Genomic DNA, 23,846 nt, shown 5'->3' with positions numbered 1-23,846 from the left:
AGCTTACTGCCACCGCTGCCGAAGATGTGCTTCGTTGCTAGTGGCATGCTTTTAATACTTTTGCATAACACTAAGAACTTAGTGAGGCGAAGAACCGGAATAGAACTTAAAGTGAGCGAGGTAAGAATGGGGATAGTCATTACCTAAATACACAAGGCAACATGCCCCACTGAGCTTCCCATAACCTGAATGTCAATAAAGCCCATACAACAATAATGACACTGTGCCTCTATTTATAACGTAGCTAATACCAACAAACGCGAGCGCTGACATTGCAGTTGATTTTCATGTCATTATAAATAAACAGTAAGGAAGCTAGGATATGGTTCAGTAGTACTTAATCCCCCCATCACCGTACGACACTGTACCTTTGAAAGCGCAGTTACATGACAGAATCCAAGGGACATACACCACAGCGATGCCTTTACAGTACATTTTCCAGACATCTTGGACAAAAAGCCGGAAGCTACTATATTAATACCCCATTTCCTGCAGGTATAACTTCGACAGTATGGTTACCCTGCGCCTCCTCTTGCGGAGCAACGGCATTCATTGGACACTTACGCCTCTCAACTTTTCGCCCAAAGACATGCTTGGGGTCCTTCTACGGCTGTCCCTAAAGTACGGAGTGCCCGTCCTGCTTCACGCCAGCCTCTGTCCGTCGCTCAAACAGACCACCGAAAACCGGCCTGTACTCTGTCTTGAGTTTAGAGCACCGCAGCCTCAACCGGGTGCCGTCGAGTGGACGGTTTCTATCATCGAGGAGTCACTGCGGCTGATCGCGCACAACAGTACAGGCATCAGCCGCTTCAGGCGATCCGCCCTCAGCACCCTGAGGCACCTCAAGGAACTGTCGACAACACTAAATGCGGCAGCGCCGTGGCAGGGAGGCTTGGAGTACGTGAAATTCTCAGCAGTTCAAGAAAAGCTCATGTCGTTCATTAACCCTCTGCTGTTTCTGAAGATGGCAAATGAGGCTTTGAACGAGGCGAAGAAGCAAGACGTGAGTGATGCTTTGCTTTTAGAGCGTTCTCTTTACACGATAAATAAAATTCCTAGGAGAAAGAAACATTTCAGGGCTTCAAAGCTGTCTCGAGAAAACATACCGCTTACGTCCGATTACGAACCTATTCCCCCCAAAAGTTGCTTTACTTCAATGTGTATGAACGCCTTTCTTGTAAAGAATGCTATCGAGAATTTACAGTACCGGTTTGTGAACTGCTTCTTTAATTTGCGAGTACTATTAAATGTTTTTGATCAAAAGCATAATAATATTGACAACTTCAAATAAAATGGATATTTTATTACACCTCATCGATGTATCTTAGCTAAAAGAGAATATTCTTAAGAAAATTTCGCGCCCATGACTCTATTTGGTTAACGTTTATGTTACAAAAGAATGCAGCGCAGTAACCGTTGCGTTGTATTCTTCTGTGTCATGAACCCATTAAGCCAGCCACTACGTCTTGAGATTTCTGCATTAAACCGGAAGTAATATGCACTAGGGAACTAAAAAGTAGGGTATGGTATTAAGTACCATTCAGTTCAGTCGTTCAGTCGTGTCCGACTCTTCGTGACCCTATGGACCATGTCACGCCACGCTTTCCGGTCTCTCACTATCTTCCTAAGATCACATACCTTCATCTGCAGTGCCTCGAGGATGCCATCTAACCATCGCGTTCGCTGCCTACCCCTTCTCCGGCGACCCTCAACCTTTCCCAACATCAAATCTTTCTCCAGCGACTCCTCTCTTCTCATCAGATGACCAAAGTAGCTGAGCTTTAACTTTAGAATTTGACCCTCCAATGAGCAGTCAGGGTTTATGGTCGACAATATCGGCTGATTTGATCTTCTGGCAGTCCAAGGAACTCTCAAAAGTCTTCGCCAGCACCACAATTCAAACGCGTCAATTCTTCGGCGGTCAGCCTTTTTCACAGTCCAACTCTCGCATCCATACATCACAACTGGAAAGACCATAGCACGAGTTATACGGATCATGGTAGGCAGACTAATGTCTCTGCTCTTTACTAGGCGGTCAAGGCTAACCATTGCTCTCTTTCCCAGAAGCAGGCGTCTCCTAATTTCATGGCTGCAGTCCCCTTCCGTGGTAATCTTGGAGCCCAAGAAGAGAAAATCTGTCACAGCTTCCACTTCTTGTCCATTGATGCTCCAGGACTTCTAAGGGCAAGACGCCATGATCTTTGTCTTTTTAATGTTCAGTTTAAGCCCAAACTTCTCACTCTCTTCTTGTACGCGCATCAAAAGTCTCTTGAGTTCCACTTCACTTTCTGCCATTAAAGTGGTATCATCCGCATATCTAAGGTTGTTGATACGTTTTCCAGCAATCTTCACTCCTGCTGAAGACTCGTCCAGACCGGCCTTCCTCATGATGCACTCTGCATATAGGTTAAATAGGTAGGGCGACAGTATGCAGCCTTGCCTCACTCCTTTCTCGATCAGAAACCAATCAGTAAGACCATGCCCAGTTCTGACTGTGGCCTCGTGTCCTTCATACAGGCTCCTGAGGAGACAGGTGAGGTGAATTGGAACTCCCATCTCTTGGAGAGCTTGCCACAATCTGCTGTGATCTACGCAGTCAAACGCTTTCGCATAATCAATAAAGCAGTAGATGGGTTTCTTGAACTCTCTTGCTTTTTCCATGATCCAGCGAAGGTTGACAATTTGGTCTCTAGTTCCTCTGCCCTTGCAGAACCCTGCTTGTACGTCCGGAAGTTCCCGATTCACATACTGCTGCAGCCTTCCTTGGAGGATTTTCAACATCACCTTGCTAGCATGCGAAATAAGCGCGATCGTGCGGTAGTTGGAACAATCTTTGGCACTGCCTTTCTTTGGAATAGGGATGTAAACTGACCTCCTCCAATCCTGTGGCCACTGCAGGGTTATCCAAATCTTCTGACATAATGTATGCAGAATGTTAACAGCATCATGGTTGAGGTTTTGAAGCAGCTCAGCTGGAATGCCATCAATTCCGCTAGCTTTGTTCTTAGCAAGGCTGGCTAAGGCCCATTCAACCTCACCCTTCAGGATGCCCGGCTCGAGATCAGTAATCACAACCGTCTTATGTTGCACATTCGGGCCCTTCTTGTACAGTTCTTCTGTGTATTCCTGCCACCTCTTCTTTATCTCTGAGGCTTCAGTGAGGTCCTTGCCTCGTTTGTACTTTATCACGCCCAGCTTAGCACAGAAGCTTCCTTTGATATCATTGATTGTCTTATACAGAGCTGTTGTGTTCCTTAAAGGGACACTAAAGACAGCCAAAGATGGTATGAAAATCTAATAAACTACATTTGGTGACACTGTCGCCGCATATCCGGCAGCAAAAAATCGAATAATTGCTGAGATATTGCGATAAGAAGTTGAGGTTTTTTCTTGTTCCCGCCGGTCGAATTCAAACTGTGGCCTCCAACTACGTAGTTGGAGTTCAGTGACGCACACTATGACGTAAGCGGAGACTCCGTGATAGCTAGCGAGCCGGCGCGGCCCACGGCGTCGCATCCCTCAAGGGCCAGCTTGGCAACAGCGTACTCGCAATGACGCGGCCTCAGCCGAAATAAATAAAACGATGAAGAGAGTAATTTATTGAGCGATGGGCCCATAAAGGAAGAAAAAAAAACATAGAGCGCTTGTAATGCACAATACTTTACATGTTTCTCAAGCTTTTGCGCTCCTTCTTGCACTGTGTATAAACAAACCGAGCCCTCGGTCATCGCAACGCTTCCTGACATGTTTACATACAAATAAGATTTAGTTACCAGCAAAATAGTGTCCTCGCTGCTGCGCTTGTCAGTTTTGAAGCTTCGTCGCACTTTTTTTCCTTCAAGGTTTGTGCTACAGCTCCGTGTTCAGCGAAAATTACGTCCACGGTAGCAGAACATGACCGAAGTGCCGGCGCCACTACATTTGCCAGCGCTGTGAAATTCCACATGTTAAAATGGATCCAGTGCACAATATAGTGCGCATAAGCATCCAGAACATTAGTTGCAAGACGTGAGAGCAGGCAGCATGCGCCGATGATCAAGAAGTAATTTTTAGACCGACAGCAGAAACACTTTATTGTAAATGGGGCCATGACATAAAAACCAAAAATATTTCCAAGGTCCTTGTGGCGCGGCGTAGCCGAGCGGTTAGCGCCCAACGTTACGGAGCAAGCAGTAGCGAGTTCGAGTCTTATCGCTCCTGGCGGATTTTTTTTTTAACCTTTTGTAATGTATTTCTGGTGCTTCGTTATTTTTAGTTTTTACTTTTTACCCGAGGCCCTTTTTTTCGCGGGGCGACGAGCGCAATATATCGACGCTCTCCTTGGTATGAGCGGCAAGTATGCCCCGTTTGTTTACGCCTGCAAATAGCACGTGGAAGGTCTTGTTGACGCAGTATATGTTGGTCAGATGTGCCATGATTTAGTGAACAATTGAATGATAATGCGTTTTTCCTTCGGTACTTAGCATATGTATGCTTTTCGTGGCGTACGTAGCTGCAGTCAAGCGGTCAGGTCGCAGTCGAAACGGCAACGGCGGCGATATGTTGGCGCAGAAGTGTGAACGAAGGAGCGTGTCGGCGGTAGCGGATTTCGCTCGCTCGTGCCTCCGAATGCTCAAATGGGAACCATCAAGGCGCATCTGCTGCTCCAAGCTCGCAATTCAGGCGCTGCAGGTTCAAACAAACTATCCGAGTGCGCACGAAATGCCTGAGCCGAAACATAACCAAAACTGAAGTGGGCGCCTGTGCGCCTCCAAGTATATTTTTGTATTTGCCTTGCAACGTATACGTTGTCTTTTCGCCGTCGTTTACGTATGATAAAAGCGTGTTATCATGTTTGAGAAAAAACGTACTACCGCATTCAAACATGCAACGTAATTCGCATTTGTCAGCCTCCGGGATCTCTAGCGCGTCACGTGATTTGTAGTTGCGAGCCTCGGCCGTTTAGCTGTGGTGGCGATACCTGTATTTCTGTTATTCTTCTTTATTACCTTATAACAGCTCTGTTTTCAGTAAGAGTGGTCTTTTTGTAATCAGGAACTGGCATTCTATCGATGCAAACCGATTTCCTTTCTCTCTTTAGTGTCCCTTTAATTGGCTGTCGTCCTCAAATTCTTGGCACTGTATGTTCAGGAAGGCATTCTTATCTCTCCTTGCTATTTTCTGAAAGTCCGCATTGAAAGCCTTGTATCTTTCTCTTTCCCCCATAACTTTTGCCATCCTCCTTTCCTCAGCTATCTGAAAAGCCTCTTAAGATAACCAGTTTGCTTTCTTGCATTTCTTTTGCTTTGGAACGAGCTTAGTAGCAACTTCTTGTATTATATCACGAACATCAGTCATTAGCGTCCCTCAAGCATGTAGACTATTTCGCTGTACATTTTTGTTTTTGCGAATCACTTCCAATAAATGTACCAAATAATTGTAGACTACATGCTGATTACACTACCATCTTTAATACATCCAAAGATGAAGGAATAGTTCATGATAAACCAGATATAACACTGCAACCTCTTTCAGCCTGGCTCTCCACTAGCAAATTAGCATCAAATACTTCAAAGATTAGGGCGAACATTTATTGTCCGTCTTTAAAGTTATGATGAGGAAGCGTTAACGGCTACTGTCAATGACTCTCATTGCAGATTCTCTTCCTCTGACATGCACTTTTCCACTAGCGCATTCGATAATTCCTAATTTCTCGCGAATATTGTCTTACACGTTTTAGTACACGGTCATAAGCTACAACACTATACTAAAGGCCACCTGGCATAGATATAAAGCCCAGTATAATCAAGCCGAACTAACGTACCTACGTGGCCCTATTGAGAGCTTCCATGAAGCAATGCATCACTGGCGATCCGCCTTGTTGTTGTCTTTGGCATCAAACTATGTAGCATTGCACTGCAATACAGCCTCGTCTACATGGCCTAGTAATGCTCACAGATGGCGGTGGCAAATGCGGGTTCTTCACAATTCCAAAAATATGTCTGCACGAATGCGAGAGTGCAAATGATAGCTCTAACGAAACCAACGCGAATGCCTCGCACGGGCCAACACATGAGAGATCGACGCTAATTTGGGCAAGTATCAAACGAGTCACCAAAACTAGTAATCATGAATGTCGGTAGTGTCATCGTCGACAGGCGGCAACGGGTCCAGACGTATAGTGCAGTCAGTAGTCCACGCTTAGCTTGAAGAGGTCTTCGCCGCACTGTTTTGCGTTGCTTCATAGCGCCCCTCATCGTTCGGGCACAGTGTTGACGTACCTGGTAGAACCATATCCGAGGTTTTGCACCCACAGCACCGGAATGATCGACTCAAACATTTCTGGAGAAGGTGAAATTTAACACTGTCACTGTACACAGCTAACTCTAAGTTACTAAACGTTAAAACGTGTTCGCGATGCAAAATTTTTTTCCGCAATATTTACCAGTAACATGGCGTGACATCAATATGTGGAACAGGTTTGTGCAAAAAAATTACAAATCATATATTTCATAAAATTCAGTATACCTTTTCACTAAAGACACCAATTACAATTTATTCCTGTTTTGTTCAATGTTACATATTTTAAGTTACCTCTACCTATAGTCTCACTTTTCTTTTCACGCTACCCTTATGAAAATCGCGGAAGACACTCATATCTGCATTATTCTGTTTCTTCAGCAGAATTATTCTGTCCATTTCACAGGTTCACTTACACACCACTTTTGTTTGGAGAGGATGCACAAAAACCTAGAGGTGCTAAGCTTTGATGTATTTCAAATCATCATGGAGTGCAGTGGCATAGACTTCCAGCACCACGTGAGGACATCCCACAATAATCTTCGAACAACTTTCATACCAGCTGTGCGTACAAACATCATAGCCCTTTTCTTTTGTAGACAGCTTCAACACTTTGAAATTCTCTACATAAAAACAGCCTGCTAAAGATAGCATGGTTCTTTTATAACAGTATGCTATTATGACCCTGCCTTATCAAATCTTTACTGAGATATTGATTTTATTAGCTCACACTGCTGCTCTTTTTTAACGTAGATTTTTTTTTATTTTACCGTTTTCAAAAGGTGGTAAAATGTTTGAGCATGCGTAATTTGTTATCGCTAAATAATGCTGCCAATTTTGTTTGTCAATTTTATTTATTGTATTGCAACCGTTTTCTCGGTCTGCTAACATTTTAAAACTTGCAATAATGCTATAAACTCTTTTCGCAACTCTAGCGTCCGGGGTCCTGCTTTATGCAAGTGTACTTTGCAACACCTTTTGAAAACAAATTAGCTTTAAAACTTGGCTGTACACTAAAGAACGAAACATAGGTATACAGCAATGCAAGCATAGCGATTCTACGTTACAGAAGAAAGAATACGATGAAATAAAAAGTTTCTTTTTGAAGTATGGTCGTTGTCTGCTCATAGCCCATGTGGTCAAGATATTGCCAGAGATGAAGTTGATAGGCCTGTTCAACCTCTAAGAATTGGGAGCGTAAAGGAAGTTTCATCAGGGTTAATCGTGAGGGAGGGCATGTCCTTGTGACTTTCGTCTTCACCTGTGTGGGCTCTTCATCTTTCAGTTAGCCTCAGTACTTGTATTATAATCTGCCGCAATTTGTGGCGTCATTAAACAACGCAAAGAACACATTTGGCAGCTGTGAAAGGATGTTCGCTTTTTGTGGGTTTGTTTATACTAATAAGCCCATTGGTGGACATGCACTTTTCAAAATGGTGCAGTATTTTCAATCAGAAGATGAAATCGTGACGTCAACGCCGACACTCATTGCTGCCTTTTCCGAGTTCATGATCTCGGCGAGGCCCTCGGCGTTGTTGCGCTTGCTGCGGTACTTGGTCATCGAAAGCTTTGTCCCGGTCTCCGCCGGCCGCCTAACGGACATCTACGGCATCGGTCAGGCCGCAGCTTTACATATGCGCGTAGAGGCCTGCGCCAGGGCTGCCATCGAGGTTATGCCGTATGCTTGGCAGCATCTTTTCTACCAGGAACGACTGCAGCAGAGGTACTGCCCTTCAAACGCGCCTGTGCAATTTTCACAATGGCATCTGCAATCACTGTGCAGACTTCACTCGTTCTTTTCTGTTAACATTGTTATTGCATTTATAATTATCTTTATTTTCAGTGGTGATTATTTTCACCGACTATCGCGCATTCTGGCATTGTTTTCTTTCCCTATGTATCTACGCCGTTCTAATGAAAAAATAAAACAGAAAAGCACTCCCTATTTTTTCTCAGCTGATAAAGCCAAGACCTATTTACTTCGTTCGACTTATAAGAGGCGGCCTTTATCGCTCGTCTTTGAAATACAAATTCATTACAATCCCCATTTAGGCAGGGGTGAAGTGCCGTCTTTTATCAAGTAGCCGCATGCACACACGTGACGTTTATCTAAACAACTGGCGTCATCCTGGAAGGCCGGCATTTGAACTCAGCTACCGACAGTTAACTGCCGCAATCAGTTAAAGCAATAAGACAAATAACTGAAATGCTGCAGCGGGAGACATTTAGTGCATCATCATTCCACCAAAAGCAGGGGCGTAAAACAACCCTGGAATAATTACCTCCCACAGTAACTTGAATCAATATTTTCGAAAGCAGTGCAATATTATTGGGAGGAATGGTCGTAATACGGCCATCAAAACGTGACGTCTTCAAAAACAATTACAGCTCATATGCGTAGTTAATCAATGGCAAAAGAGGAGTGCCGGCAGTGTTTATCCCCGCTATACTTTAACTGACATCACTGCATTCCGAGCAGTAAAAGAAATTAGGGCGAGAGATGGCAATGGAAGAGAAAGGAAGCACTCTTGAAGGAGAGCGCCGTAAGGCGTGAAGCTGAGCACTAACTGCTGTACAATGCTGTGAGCGGCGCTCAGCCGAGGAGCACTGTATTCGAGGTCCAGGGTGCAGCCCGCGTAAAGGTCTGCTATTCGTAAAGGTAGCTAGGTGTCTGACGCGAAGGGTGAGAGGCGGAAGTTGGAGGCTGCGATGGACACATGAATGCTCAGTCCTTAGTAGCACCCGCTTCTACAAGAGCGATAGGAGACGGCCGCGACGGTCACAACTATATTACGCGCAACTGCCCTATTGACTGCACCTGCGCGGCCGTTCTGCCTCCTGATTAGCTGATACTCTTGGCACGCGCACGCATCAGACCTTTCTTTTTCGCTCTTCGCGTTCACGGAGAGAGATAGCGCCCTTGGTCAGACGAAGAGAAATTAGTGATCGCGGCTAAAATGACAGCCGGTTAAAGGTGGCTGAGCCAAATGCTAGTTAATACCGCTAGCACTTCGGTTTAGACTTCGGTTTTTTTTCAAGGGTAATTTTCAGCGTGAAGCAGGCTTGAGATTTAGTTTGGCGAAATAGCTGAGTAGGGTCAGCGATACTAGCCCAATCTGCAATTATGCGGGTGAATAATGCCTTTAATAAAGCATAGCGATAGTGATCTGCTCTGGATTCATATTGCACCAATGGAATCAGAGGAATATGACATCATTCAAATCACAAAGGCAGTTACACAAGCAGGGTTTGCTGGTGCTGCTATAGCGTACTAAGGTAATGCTGCTGCCAACAAGGCTTATATGTTCGCGTTCCTTGACTTCGAAAGCTACCCGTCAATAGCGGCAGTAATGTTTTATTTTGAACGCAATATTATTTTAGCGGTGGAGTTGGTAGCTCTTGCTAGTTCGTCATGTTTGGTGGTCTCGTGACGTCACACAACCCGCAAACCAATCCCTGTCTAAACATGTCACCTACCAACTACCACCTGCTAGAGGCATTCTCATGCTTTCGTCAGACTTACATTGGTGACATCTATGAGTGAAGATCTAGCTCTAGCAAATAAAAGTGGTTTCGTCTGTTAAAATAGCGGCACCACAAGACGTGGCGTCGATCATTTCGCAAATTATGGCTCCACAAGACCAAACACTGAATGTGACGTCATCCCAATAAAGGGCGGCCTTAAAACAGCCTCCAACCGGCAGATGAAATGAAAATAAAAATACAAACCAGCTACTACCTGCGACGGCTTTCAGGTGGCAGAGGACATAACCGAGCACTGACTGATCGCCGAGTTTTTTGAGGTCACTGACCACGTCAAATGTCCCAGTTGCAGGTGCAGAGTGTGGTGACGCCGGGTTGAGCCTGCAGACTTCTAGTTATAAAAAAAAATACGAAAGCCGATACCGTTGTGCTACAGTGGCAGACACCGGTAAAAAAAGGTGTCCCCTGTTTCTCCTACACCTAAAGTTCTTCCATTCTTTTCTTTTAAGCTTCATCCTGGCTCCAACCACTTGTTATAGCTAATAAAACTAATATTTAGCGAATAAATATATCTATTATGAAAACTTTCCGGCTGGGCCGCTATATTCAAGACGACTCAGAGACTCTCCGCTTGGACCACCTTTTACTGCATCTTTTGGCAGTTATTCCCAGCTGAATACTCGGTACTCATGAGGGACTCTGATGTCCGCATTGTGACATAGCGGACAGTGCTGAAATGTTAGTTTTGCGAGCACACACTACAAGTTCTTTCGATAAGCCGATATAGTCTTACCAGGAAATTCAGCCTATGTTTTTGTGACGTTCAGTGCCCAGGTGACGCTTCCTTGTTTCTGTTTCAATTCAGGAGAGTATAGAGAAGAAAGAAAAGGAAGAGGGAAAGAAAGACGCGCGCCGCAACAACAGCCGTCGTCCACCACCAGCGGTGGCGTGTTCAATGACGGCCTACAACAGATAAAAATTTGGTGCCAGGCTAGCCCCCGCCGCAAGCGGCGGTAACCCACCTGTACCAGCCCCATCAGGGGAGATCGATGCTATGAGAAGGGTGGGCCAAAATATGGCGGAGTTGTCTCCACCCTTCGAGGGTGCGAGGGCGCGCGCATCGAGCCACCCTAACATGTGGTGTCGTCTTCCATTGGAGACACTTCACCTCACTTGCTTTCGCAATCTCCTAGGTCGAACTACAGCTAAGTCATCGTTCATTTTTTTTTATTACACACTGGCCTGAGCCCTGGCAAACACATAAACACACTTAGGAGACCATGATTCTAGTGGCTTTTATCGACCGCTTGTAACAGTGCGCTTATTGCATAACATTGCTGCCATTAGGACATTTCAGGCCCCTGTGAGATGCGAAACAGTTATCCGCTTCTTGTGCCGCACGCCAAGTGAATTTTAGACAGCAATCTGTTATTGCTATGGTGTATAGCCGAAGAAAGGGCAGTAGGAAGGGACTGGCGCGCAATTTTAAAGTACCAAAGACTAAAATGGGCAAACAAGGAGTTAATTAGGCTACTAGAAGCAACCAGAAGCAACTAAGAGCCGCATACGTACTTTTGCATTACACCAATGTAGATTCTGCAGTGCTCTTTAATTTTATTTCCAAGCAGCCTCAATTATATTAAGATTTCCAGTCACTATGCCTGTGCCCGCCCATCTCGTCAAGGCGAATCTGAGGAAATACTTTAGTTGTGAACAGGGTAAAAGACTTGCCGCTGCTGTTGGTGATCTTGTACCAGAGTATAGAGGTTTAGGACGAGGTCGAAGGGCGCTGCACAATGCAATAAACACACGCCTATGTTGTGACGGACACTTTAGTGGACGCAGAGGCAAATACCTTCGTGGAACACCTCTTCTTTGATGAGGTGTTTCCTCTCTTTTACTTGCGCTGCTCACGCGTGAATAACAGCGAAAGCCGTAGGTTAGAACGAAACGTGATAGACCATAAAACGGTTCCAGCAGGCACCACGCTGCCCGTGGCACCTCCGCTGAGTGAGAAGACACAAGTTCGGCAGCGAAGGAAAGCGCTGTCGAGAATGAAGAAAAGCTCGTTCGCCCCACTTAATTTGGAACCTTTTTGTAATTATGCAACCCCAGAAAACAAGACCAAAAGAGATAAAGACCACTACGCAGTCTATTCCCGCATTGGCTGTAGAATTCCGCTACATTAAACCAGTCCTTCGCATGTGTCCTTCCCTAGTGTGGAAACAACTGCAGTGTGCGAGAGAATACCGAATTATCATGTTCTATTGTCATACATGTGTGTTAAACCTTGCTTCACTAAAATACATTCGTTTTTGTTTTTCTTCTGGCCATCACGGCGGGCTTACGCAGGTACACGGCTTCAGACGCGGCTGTTCGCGCTATTCTAGACTCTGCTCTGGCTCAGTACTCGTGGATGGATCCCGAGACACTGCAGCGGGCCGACGAGCGGCTACGGCGACTCCGCATCGTCCTGGGTCCTACGCCTACGCTAACCAATAGTGCTGATATAACCCGGCGCTACCGGTACATGGAGGCGTTTAGCGACTCGGCGTCGTTCGCCACTTGGCTCTTGGAGCAGCGGGCCCGTGAAGTGCGTTCGCGCAACGCTGAGCTAATGCAGGGCGGAGCCGCGTCAAAAACACCACCAGAGCCCGAGCCGGTCAGTATATTCGGGGACAGTGCGGGGATGTATCAGTGGGGCACAAAGTTGTATCTCTTCTTAAGGCAGAGCATTTGGCATGATAACGTTTCCTTCTGCTCACAGCCACACCGCAGTTGAGAAATCGGGCACAGGGGTTCGGCGCTCTAATATTTTGCTATCTTTGTTTATTAAAGCGCTGCGATATGGAAAATATGTTAAACGACGTAACGACCATATTGTGAAATAATGCGAAAGACAGCGGCTACAAGGGGACACTATTATTAAGGCAAGCATCTCAAGTCACGTGCCGGAAAATAAGACAAGCATTATAGCAAACAAGCAAAAATTAGGAACGGCAAACAACACAAAATTTATCACTCTCAGTGCACAGTCGACCAGGTTTTAAGTGTATTGTGCGAGCATCGACTGCTCGGCGCTGTTGCGCTGGAAGACAAAGGAGGGGAGAAAGCATGCGAGAGCAACGGTATGCATATAATCCTTACTGCTGTAGTACTCGCCATCTGCTGGGCATGTTTTGACTAATGCGGGACTTCACCTTCACCTGAGCATATTCTGCTTATATCAGTCCAGTCCCAAAAGCTGTGAACAATTTTTGTTTTTTCATTTCTTGAACCCGATGCATACTGTTTTGTAAGAAGCCAAAACACCACACGTTTCTCCTAATCAAAGACAGCGCGCCCGTGAAAACAGCTGCAATTATTATTTACGAATACGTAACGGTAGAGGGCCGTCAATATCTGAGTTTAACACAGTTCTAAGAAACGCCATCGGGATGGTACCGGAGCCCTATTCTAGTCAGTAGACAGTTTTAGTTTCACGTGCGTACAGAGTTACGTACGCAAACGTGAGAAGCCTACGTGCGCTGCGCGAATTTCGCCAGGACTACTTTTAGTTTCACGTACGTGGTGTACGTGAAGCAAAATGTATGGACCTTTCATACAAGCCTCGAAAAACTGTGCGTACGTGTTATGCCGCGCCATCTAGTACAGATGAACCAAACTAATTTTGTCAGTCGAGCTGCCTTGAGCCGAGCCATGCTGCGGCCGTAGCCAAGAGTCGGTCGAATTGGAAATTGCTGTTCTCAACGTCGTTGCTCTACAGTGAACAATTGGCAAGACGCATACCTATATGCGTCCACCGAACAGCGTGTCGCATGCAGTCTTCGAATGGATTGCATTCTCTCACGTCGCGAAGCATATCCAGATATCGTCGCTTTTGGAAAAGCGAATTCGCTGGGCAACAGAACTCATGCTTACAACTTCACGACCTTCCCCCTACAACGGATTGGCTCTGGTTGGCTGCCGCCTTGCATCTGGCACTCTAGCCACTTCTCGCTCAACTCTGGTGTGGCGTGACCTCGCGAGATCGTTGCTATGACGACGACAAACGCTTCTGCGTCAGGCTTAACAGCTGAAAAATTGTCCTTCTATCTAAAAACAAAAGGCTATTTGTCACATGAAACTTTACGCGAGGGTAAGATTGGGTAAGCTTAAAGCGAATACAACAGTTTAGAACACGATATCGCGCCGAGGAATTAGCGGCGAAGCTGTTATTGCTGTGAAGCGGGCGGGCAGGGCGTCGCCATGTTGTCAGCTCTACGTACGTCAGCAACGTGAAGACGCCAACGTGAAAATCCGAATCTCACGTACGTCCGTAAAACTCCCGCAGACTCTTCACGTTCTGCGCATGCGCACTGGTCACACGTAGGCGCTTCACGTACGTAAAGCTCCCACGTACGTGAAACTAAAACTGTCTAGTGTGTCGACGAGAGAGCTTGTATTCATCTTGGCAAAGCTTTCATCACTGACGGCGGTTTAGGTTTTTTCTTTCACTCTAAGTAAAAAAATACTGATTTTATTTATAGGAAGGGAAAGGCGCGGTAACTGTCTCACTTGTTTTCTGTGGACACCGCAACCGCGCCGTAAGGTAAGGGAGGAAGGTGAGAGGGAAACTGGAAAGAGAGAAAGAGGAGCCGTAGTAGAGGGCTACGGAGTAATTTCGACCACCTGGGGATCTTTAACGTGCGCGGACATCGCACAGCACACGGACGCCTCTTCGTTTCGCCTCCATCATTGAAGCCACGTTTAATGGAAGGAAGAGGTGATGGGGGAAGGCGGTGGAATTGAAAAGCGTCACAAGCCACGGCGTGGTGGCAAAATATGAGGGATATAGATAGTATAGAGGGCGAACGTGATCTCGACAGACGCAAGCACCGTAACAGGTGGCTGCATGGTGGCTGCAGGTCGAGTGAACCTGAAAATACTCAGAAAATTCAGCTTTACAAAGTGTGGAAATAAATACAAGAAAAAAAATAAAATTCAGCTTAACAAATTGTGGAAATTAATACAAGAAAAATAAAAATAAAAACCAGACTGGAAGAATATGACACTACAAAGGTATGGAAAACAACGTACAAGGAAAATCATAAAACGTTAGAAGGAAATTACAAAGTTACAAGCGCACCGTTGCTTTCGCTTGTTAGTTTTCTTTAAAATATCGTTCTCCTGCTTCTTCATACTCTCTGTTTCCTCTTTATTTATTATGTGCAGCTTTTTTCTTTTATATCCTTATATTCTCCCTCCCTCTTCCCGCTCTCTTTCTATCTTCCCAATTTTTTTTTCTCATTTTATCTGAGACTTTCTGGTATAGCCTTTTGTGTGTCATTCCTATCCACAATTTTGAGCTGCCGCTTTCTCTTCCCGTTTTTGCTATTTTTCAATTGTATTCAGTTCTGCCATGTTTTTCAGACGCATTTTCCCAGTCATTTTAAGTCAGCTCGATTCGTTCCGCCTGTCATTCGATTCGTTCTCCCATTCCGCCTGTCACGACACCTGTGCCTTAACACACAGACTAAAAAGGTCGCGTTCGCAATATCTAATTCTTCTCGCACCATGCCACCTGCCACAGCCCAGCTGGCTGTGGATGCTAGGAGACCCCATAACCCTTAGCACAAAGCTAACTTCCCCTCACCGGGGCTTTCTCCTGAAAGCAAAACCTTTACTCTAACTCTCGTCAGGGTGGTGCAGGGGTAAGACGCCCGACTACTGTGCCGGAGTACCCGGGTTCGAACCCGGCCGACCTCGACCGCTGCGTTTCGATGGAGGCAAAACGAAGAGGCGTCCGTGTGCTGTGCGATGTCAGCGAACGTTAAAGATTCCCAGGTGGTCAAATTACTCCGTAGCCCTCCACTACGGCTCCTCTTTCTCTCTTTCCACTTTCACTCCCACCTTCCTCCCTTTCCTTACAGCGTGGTTGAGGTGTCCACAAAAACAAGTGAGACAGTTACCACGCCTATTCCTTCCTATAAATCAATCAATCAATCAATCAATCAGCTACTATAACTGTCGTCAAAGCTGAACGCTTTGCGAAAACGAAGACGAGTATCGAAACGTTGGCGAATGAAATGAGGTTTTCTCAACCATTGTTCATTTAGGTCTGAACAAGGCTGTAATTTCAATGTTTTGCACACTTGTGAACTATACTTGGCAAATAGTCTTTGAGCAATTCAAATCAAGTAAATTATCATTGCACAAATGTGAACAATGCAATCAAAAAGCGGCCAAGCCGCGGTAGTGCAGTGGCAAGACGTCCGACTACTGTGCCGGAGTACCCCGATTCGATCCCGACCGCGGCGGCTGCGTTTCAATGCAGGCAAAACGAAGAGTGTCTGAGTGCTGTGCGATGTCAGCGCACGTTAAAGATCCCCAGGAGGTAAAAATTAACCCGTAGCTCTCCACTACCAGCTCCTCTTTCTCTCTTTCCTCTTTCGCTCCTATCTTCCTCCCTTCTCTTACGGCGCGGTACAGGTGTCCACAGAAACAAGTGTGACAGATACTGCACTTTTCCCTTGCTATAAAGCAATTATTATTATTAATAATATTAGAAAGCGGGAGGATATGGTCCCAGAGTAGGTGCTTTCTGCTCTCGCAAAGATGATCTCTTTTGGTGACTTCGGAGCTCTTTCCGAAATGAGTCATGCTCTTCCGGTACGTTTCTACGTGGACACTGCTCATGTGAAAGCGACGTTCTAAAGCCTCGGAATAACTGGCAGCCTCTGTTACCTTACGTCCTGCTAGAATCTCTAGTGACATTACATTTTCCACTAAGGTTTTTTTTTTTTTTTTCTCACGCTAGTTTTGAATATTGTTGCATCTTGGTTACAAGCTGGCGGTTTTCTGGCTAAGTTTGCATACTATCCAGGCTGTTATTACAGCTTAGAATGTGGCTACCTTAAATGTCAGGACATCATATTAATTTCCCATCACATATGGATTAGCTTACGATCGAGCTTATTTTCCTGAAAACGTAACAGCCGCTGCAATAGCCCATCCTAACATACTCAGATAGGGATGAAACTTTTTATGGTAAGGCGAAAGACTAAATACAAATATTTATGACCACAGAGAGCAAAACGATAGGTCAAACCTTATTTGGCAAATTGCAAACATCAAGGCGGTCGAAGAAGCATGTGGAATAGAATATATTAAAATAAGATAAAAACAACGTTTTTTGCAATTTTGTGCTCAAGACTGGTAAGTGATAGTTCGTCGAAGTAATAGACTGAACCCGGAGGCACGCAAGCCATAGCTGAAGGCGCAGGAAGTGAAGCGTTGAAAAAATTGCGGGGTGCACTTAAGTCTGTGTACGTGCAGAAATGCGAATCCATTACGAGTTCCGTGCCTATTTCCGTAATACGTTCGGCTCTTCGTTGCTTAGTTAAGTTGCTTAGTTGTCGTTTCTATTGGTTAAAGTTTGACGAAGTCAAACTTTTAGTACCGAGGAATCAAATTTTGGGGGGTGGCACACCCAACTTTGGAAGTCACCTCTGAGTTGGCAGCACTCAAATAAAGTTACACCGCATTTTTTGACAAAAACGGCCGAAGTAAATTTTGGGAGATTGAGGGTTGGGGGGTGGGGGGGGGGGGGGGGGGGGCTGATATTTGTTATGGCCCGCCTAATTAACAGCTCACCTCTTAGTTCGATAGTCAGATAAAATTCAGCACCAATTTTAGTAAAATTCGGATGAGGTCTAATTTTGCGGATGGAGTACCTAATTTATAGTACTATTATATAAATTAACCATGGAATGGAATAATGACAGTTCATTCCCAAATACTCGGATCACAGGCTTTGTACAAATTGGCTGCCGACACTCTGCCGACGCGCTCTGGTGACGCCACCCTTGGAACAAGTACTTCCGCATTAGGAGAAGGTTTCACAGGATGACATAGTCACAATTTTCATACGTTAGGGCTAATGGAGCATCATAGGAAGGGCCATATGATATATTTATACACTTGATTGACTAAAATTGTCTTACATGCCCTCATTGCTCTGAGTACTGCAAAGTAAAGTTTCAGGCAGTAGATAGGAAACGTCTAAACCACAAAACAAAGAAAAGATACAGGAAAATAAATTTTGGCATGAAAACAGCGCAAGTGCAGTGCAATCAAAAGGCTAATTGAATTCATTACAGCATTCAGAGTAGAAATACAAATAAAATACAAACAAAAATTATTACAAAGAAGTAGAAAGCGTAAATAGTAGAGCCTGATTAAGAGAATATAAGCGAAAAGTTCATACGAAACAGGTGTCATAGTTAAAAACCATGGACGTAAACGGGCTCATGACGATGATGATTTTGCGTGGAAAGTAGCTTTCAGAAATATTTATCCAAGAGGGCTGCGTTTCACCGTGTTTTGTATGACGAATTCCTGTCAGCCAGTTAAAGCACAGTTTGATTCTGCAAAGAAGAAATATAGCTAGGAAACAGAAATATATCATAGTCCCATCAGAACTAGGGGTCTCATTCCATACGGCGTACTGAGACACGTTCTTCGGTATCACGGAGCAAAAACGCTCCTTTGCGTCGCTGATTTTAATTGGTCATTAGATTTGAGAGTTATCCTAAAGCAACCTTCCTCAAGCGTGACGAAGTGGATTTAAAGCATTCGTTTTTAATACTACCGTGACACCCAATCAAATATGGTACAAAGACTGTACAAGAAGAAAGAGTATAAAAAAAGCAGTAACAGCTCTAAAAGTGTTACAAGGCTTTCTGAAAAAAAAAAAATCTATAGGCTGGCTATAGATTTCCTTTTGCTTCCAAATGATTTGGAAGCAAAGATTGCTGACGAGCAGATGATGCGTCTCGCAATAAAATATTTACTCGCTTTTGTACAAGCTACTATGTGTACAAGTTCGTGTCCCCGTCAGTAATACTTCCAAACAATTTCCAGGTTTAAATTTATGTACTGTTAAACGTACACGGAGAGTAAAGAGCCAACAATCTTAGGGCTGCTAGCCGATAGCTTAAACTGGCACCCAAGACAGGATGTTGTTAATAATAGGCATTTTGCTGTCAGCGGTCTGCTCGTCCATTCCTGTACTCAGACTTTCCGGCCTTTGCTAGTCACTGGCCAAAACTCGTATGCAGGGGCCCAATCAAATACTTTGAACGCGAATATTTCATGCAAAAATTTACAGGGGTACAGCTAAGTCTCCTGATATGCGGGAATGCGAAATTATAGCGAGGTCCATAGTTCGCTAAGCTTTCTCTATTTCCTGCTTAGTACCATATCAATAAATATCACTATCACTATCAATCTATCTATTCTGATGACGTCATATGTGTACCGATAATTGTGACCTAAACTCCAACTGCGGCACAAGATCATTCATACATAAATTTATTTATCATGTCTAACTAGTAATATGTACAGAACGTTTATGTGACGTATTTCATTATGACTAATTATACTTTATTTGCCTTATTGACTTTAAATGCCGTCGTTCTTATCATCGTTGTCTCATGTATACACCTCGTGGCAACGCACCCTGCTGACGACACCAAGAAATGCTTTCTCATTAATGATCACCTGCGATGCAGTTCTTGGACGTGGCGCCAACGGCAGTGCTGGACTCTGTGCGACATCAGCTTCGTGTGTCCCCGGCACTACTGTTCCCGCCATTTTTCATCGAAGAGAACCGGCCGCATTCGGACGCGGTCAACTACGCAGCTCTCGGCTCCATCGTCGGCTCCCTTCTTGCTCGCCACTTGGACCCCGTGAGCGGCGTCTACGATATCCTCGGCGTTCGCTACGCGCAGACGTGGTACGCGGAGGCGAGCGAAGCGGCATACCAGGACCAGCTACATTACACGGCCCTCAAGCAGACCTCTTACGAACGAATTAACGTGACCGATGAAGACGCATCTGAGGTAAACCAAGCTTTCCTACCCTGCAGTGTCTTCAGTTCGAGCTGTTGTGTGGTACGATTTGGGCACTTAGGTCACGTCACCCGTTTCGTGATCAAACGCCGCCTGCGCCCTTTGCCCGTAGCGATGAAACCGAGTCAGCATCGATGGGATGAACAAAGGTATTTTTTAATAACTATTCATACGCCATTATATACAGTGCAAGATCCGCAAGGTGTCCGAAAGCAACTAACCGTACAGAACTGTAGTCACGAAGGCCGACGTGTCTACGACGCGTTCCCCAATTCCGAGCGGACGGTACTATACTCTCGACTAACGCTCGTGAAGGTCTTGGTCTACGAAGGCAACGCGATCTCTTATATTGCGTGGAAATACGTTGACACTCAAGGAGGCAGCACGTGATGGCGGCCCGATAGGCGCAGTCACCGAGCGCTCTGATCGCTCGCTTCAAATCTACCGCGGCGCGAATGCGACTCGCCTCTATTGGACCCGCGCCGGGTCCTCTGGAATTTCAGGCGTGTCCAGTACGATGCCCGCAGATACTTCTTTGCAATGCGGAGCTTCTATGCGGAGAAGCACTGAGGCTTACAAAAGGGGTGTTAGCAGGAGAAGCTTGACCTTCGGCTGAGTTGAATCCGGGATATTTGCCCTGGCACAACAGCGCTCACTACGGACAACATTCCGGCGACAGGCGTAATAAACTCTCGTTTTCCAGAAACATTATTTCATTTTTGAACTAACAGTGTCACAATCCAAAAAGTGGGATAAATACAGCATTTCCGTGAAATAGTGCACGCCGGCCTATCATGATCTTCATTGAAAAAAAAGAACAGGTAATGCGATTAGGCTGAACACTACATCAAGTTGAGCAGACTGTGATGCTCCTCTACGCACCGGTGTGCAACTTCGGATGGCATGTTCAGGATGGCAGTACAAGCTGTATAGACGTCATTACTCGTTCCCCGGTATTGTAATTGCTGCATATTGGTAAACTGTTTTTTTTTATTGTACTTCACGTCAGTCGACAAAGGTTTAGTTCTATATTTGGTAACGAGGTTAGCTGTCAACCGCTGGAAATTATTGAAAATTATTGACATGGCTGCCAATGCCGTGCTAGATTTTGCAGATAACCCAGGCCGCACGTTCTTGTTTTGAAGAAAGTTTTCATAACTGATCCTCCTTCCGTTCTCAGAGGACCAGGCATATAAATTGATGTAGAACTGCAATCTTAAAACCCTGCGCGATAGCTGATTTTCAGTCTGAGGATGCGTGAATCGTAGTTTCTAAATAGCAGTATTTAGTACAAATAGTAGAAATTACTCTCTATGGTAAGAATGAAAAGCACGACCGGCCTTATTTATATAATAAAGCCGGTCGTTAAAGAAATCGACTGCAACCGATGTAACGCCCCAAACCGGCAAAAAGACTAGAGAGACATGTACAGCACGGCACTCGCACGTGTTTAAGTGGCTGAGTATTTCGCAATAGCGTTAATGCAGTACCTCGTAGAGAAATCATCATCATCATCATCAGCCTGACTATACCCACTGCAGGGCGAAGGCCTCTCCCATATTTCTCCACTTAACCCGGTTCTGTGCTAGCTGCATCCACTTGAGCCCCGCGAACTTCTTAACCTCATCCACCCACCTAACTTTCTGCCGCCCCCTACTACGCTTTCCTTCTCTTGGAATCCAGTTTGTTACCCTAAGCGACCATCGGTTATCCTCTCTTCGCACTACATGTCCTGCCCATGCCCATTTCTTCTTCTTAATTTCCACTAGAATGTCGGTAACTCGAGTTATTTCTCTGACCCACTCTGCACGCTTCCTACCATTTTTCGTTCCATAGCCCTCTGGGTAGTCCTCAACTTAAGTAGAACTTTCTTGGTTAGCCTCCACGTTTCAGCCCCATAGGTGAGTACAGGTAAGATGCAACTGTTGTATACTTTCCTCTTGAGCGATACCGGTAAGCTGCTAGTCGTAATCTGCGAGTGCTTCCCAAATGCGCTCGATCCCAATCTTATTCTTCTTGTTATTTCCTTTTCATGGTCCGGATCTGCGGTTGCTACCTGTCCTAAGTAGATAAAATCGCCTACTACTTCCAGTACTTCGCTACCTAATGTAAACTGCTGTTCCTTCCCGAGGCTGTTGAACATTATCTTAGTCTTCTGCCTGTAGAGAAATAGCTGTAGAGAAATAGCTCGGAGGATTAAAACTTGCTTGCTTAATCTTCTGTCTGCTCTTCGCTTGATAGTGACGTCCAGCGACGTACTATTTGTAACACTGAGGCACCTAAGCAATATGAGCGCTTCGTTTTGGGACATTTTACGCGGGAACCGTACCCCAGTTTCCTCTCTGGTTTTGACGGAAGTGTTTGAAATGTGGTATGAAAATTGGATACCTGTAGCCTACGCGGTGACCCTTACCTTATGGTGGGTTCAGGTGTCCATTGAAAAATGTGGCAGATACATAATCATTTATGCGTAGATGCATTCATCTCCTGAAAGCATTATTATGGAAAGAGTGTATAAGATAAATCCGGCCCGGGCCCGGATGCCTTGTCTTGGTGGGACCCAGATAAATCCAGTTCCGGGCAAGGTAATAAAAAAATAGAGGAGTTTAATGCTGCTGATTTGTTTGTGGAGCGAAAGCTTTCAGTGCTGTCGACTCGTTGTCGTCGTTCGTCTCTACCAGGGCGGCACTACCAAGATGTTATCACCAGCGGTTCCTTCTTCTTCTTCTTTTTCTTGTTCTTTTTGGCTCAATGTCATTTTTGGTGTCTGCGCCACGCCGAACGTGCGACCAGGCTGAATAGTCAAAGCGGTTGGCGTACAGTTGCTTACGCTACAAAATCGTTGCACGAGAACATGAAAAGTCAAGCCAGGGATATTCAACGCCAATAAACACGAATAAAGGTAGTGCGTTGTTATACATAAAATAGCAGAGCTCATATTTCGCAGTGCCTTTGGCAACTTATTGGTAATATAGTCAATACAGATGTTTTCTGGCTTTGAAAGATGAAAGTTGTGTCTATAACTTTTCTGATTGCCAAGACATGACAATGCAGTAAACTGGACACGAAATGCGGCCGCAAGAAGATCTCCTACTTAATTTGGCGCTTCAGATTCAATTATTTTAAAGGACCTTTGATCAGTAGTGATTTCGTGGTTCTTCAACTGGACTCATCAGAGCGTTACAATAATGTTAGTAAAGCTACTAGTGAATTTTTAATCCCGACTTGTAAATAAAGAAGCGCCATTTGAACATGTTCTGACTGAGGGGACAAATGAGATATTGATAGGCGCCTACCTACCTCTTTACACTTGTTGAACCTTAAAGGGTAGGAGAGTTTAACAGACAATTTAAAATGCTCACCAATTTTATTGACATATTGCTGTGCAGGCTTTGGCGTATATCGTCGGCCTCCGAATGGCACACGCCGCATTTCGAAAGCGTGTCAAGAACCACACCGCTTCTGCCTCGGGCAGTGCGTTGGCCAATGAGCCCTCTCCCTTGGGCATAGGCGCTTCAGGACACGTCTACGACCAGGAGCGGCTATTCTTCGCCGCCTACTGCTTCCAGCTGTGTGGCGTTGTCCTCCACCGCCAAGTGACGCATTCCTTGCCAGTCAATGTGCGATGCAACCTGCCACTTCGCCAACTACAAGAATTTGGGAAAGCCTACAACTGCCCCAGTGGCAGTGCCATGGTGTCGGAACAGACGTGCCTCTGACAACATTGCGCTCTGTGTCAACTCCCTAGAGATGAAGCCGCTATCGATACGACTGTGACGTCCACCTAGTGTTGGATTCAGGCGACGCTCCTGGTGGAAAACTTAATCTGGCCTTTGTTAGTTTACAAACGTGGTTTATTTGTTGCGTGGAATGTTTTTCTATTCGATAAAGAACAAACGTGCGGTATAATCTTACATGTATGATTTTTCTCGTTGTTTAGTTATTCACTCCACCTCAACGCGAGAGTGAAAAGTTGAAAGGGCAGTAAAAGGTAGAGAGGGAAAACGTAATTTCCATTGCCCGCAAGTGTTTTTCAACTTGATTTAATTCATAATGTGAAATTTAAGCTAGCATCAACGTGTGTTGATGAGTTCAGCTCTACAATACTAAGAAAAATAAACGGACGTTTATGCTTCGCGTTAAGAGTAGACGTGATATTTTTATCGTCGCCTTTTTATTGAAAGTTCTTTT

At 45.1% G+C, this 23,846-nt stretch overlaps 1 protein-coding gene across 1 annotated transcript; it reads left to right on the top strand.

Moving 5' to 3' along the window:
- Positions 1–363: 363 nt before the first annotated feature.
- LOC146178721 (neprilysin-2-like) lies at positions 364–23,569 on the top strand. Its single transcript, XM_084580018.1, has 5 exons — positions 364–1,003; positions 7,722–8,002; positions 12,115–12,424; positions 19,317–19,646; positions 23,045–23,569. The coding sequence occupies exons 1-5, from the start codon at positions 512–514 to the stop codon at positions 23,372–23,374; spliced, it is 1,743 nt and encodes a 580-aa protein (XP_084436144.1). The 5' UTR covers positions 364–511; the 3' UTR covers positions 23,375–23,569.
- Positions 23,570–23,846: the final 277 nt, after the last annotated feature.

The sequence above is a fragment of the Amblyomma maculatum genome, chromosome 9, assembly GCF_055883805.1.
Source record: "Amblyomma maculatum isolate TAMU_Amacu chromosome 9, ASM5588380v1, whole genome shotgun sequence".
Taxonomy (NCBI): Eukaryota; Metazoa; Arthropoda; class Arachnida; order Ixodida; family Ixodidae; genus Amblyomma; species Amblyomma maculatum.
This window is presented reverse-complemented; position numbering and strand designations above follow the sequence as displayed.

Coding starts and splice junctions, on each gene's coding strand:
- LOC146178721 (XM_084580018.1), top strand. CDS start 512: ATGGTTACCCTGCGCCTCCTCTTGCGGAGCAACGGCATTCATTGGACA. Junction 1,004..7,721: donor ACGAGGCGAAGAAGCAAGAC/GTGAGTGATGCT, acceptor AAAATGGTGCAG/TATTTTCAATCAGAAGATGA. Junction 19,647..23,044: donor CCGATGAAGACGCATCTGAG/GTAAACCAAGCT, acceptor ATTGCTGTGCAG/GCTTTGGCGTATATCGTCGG.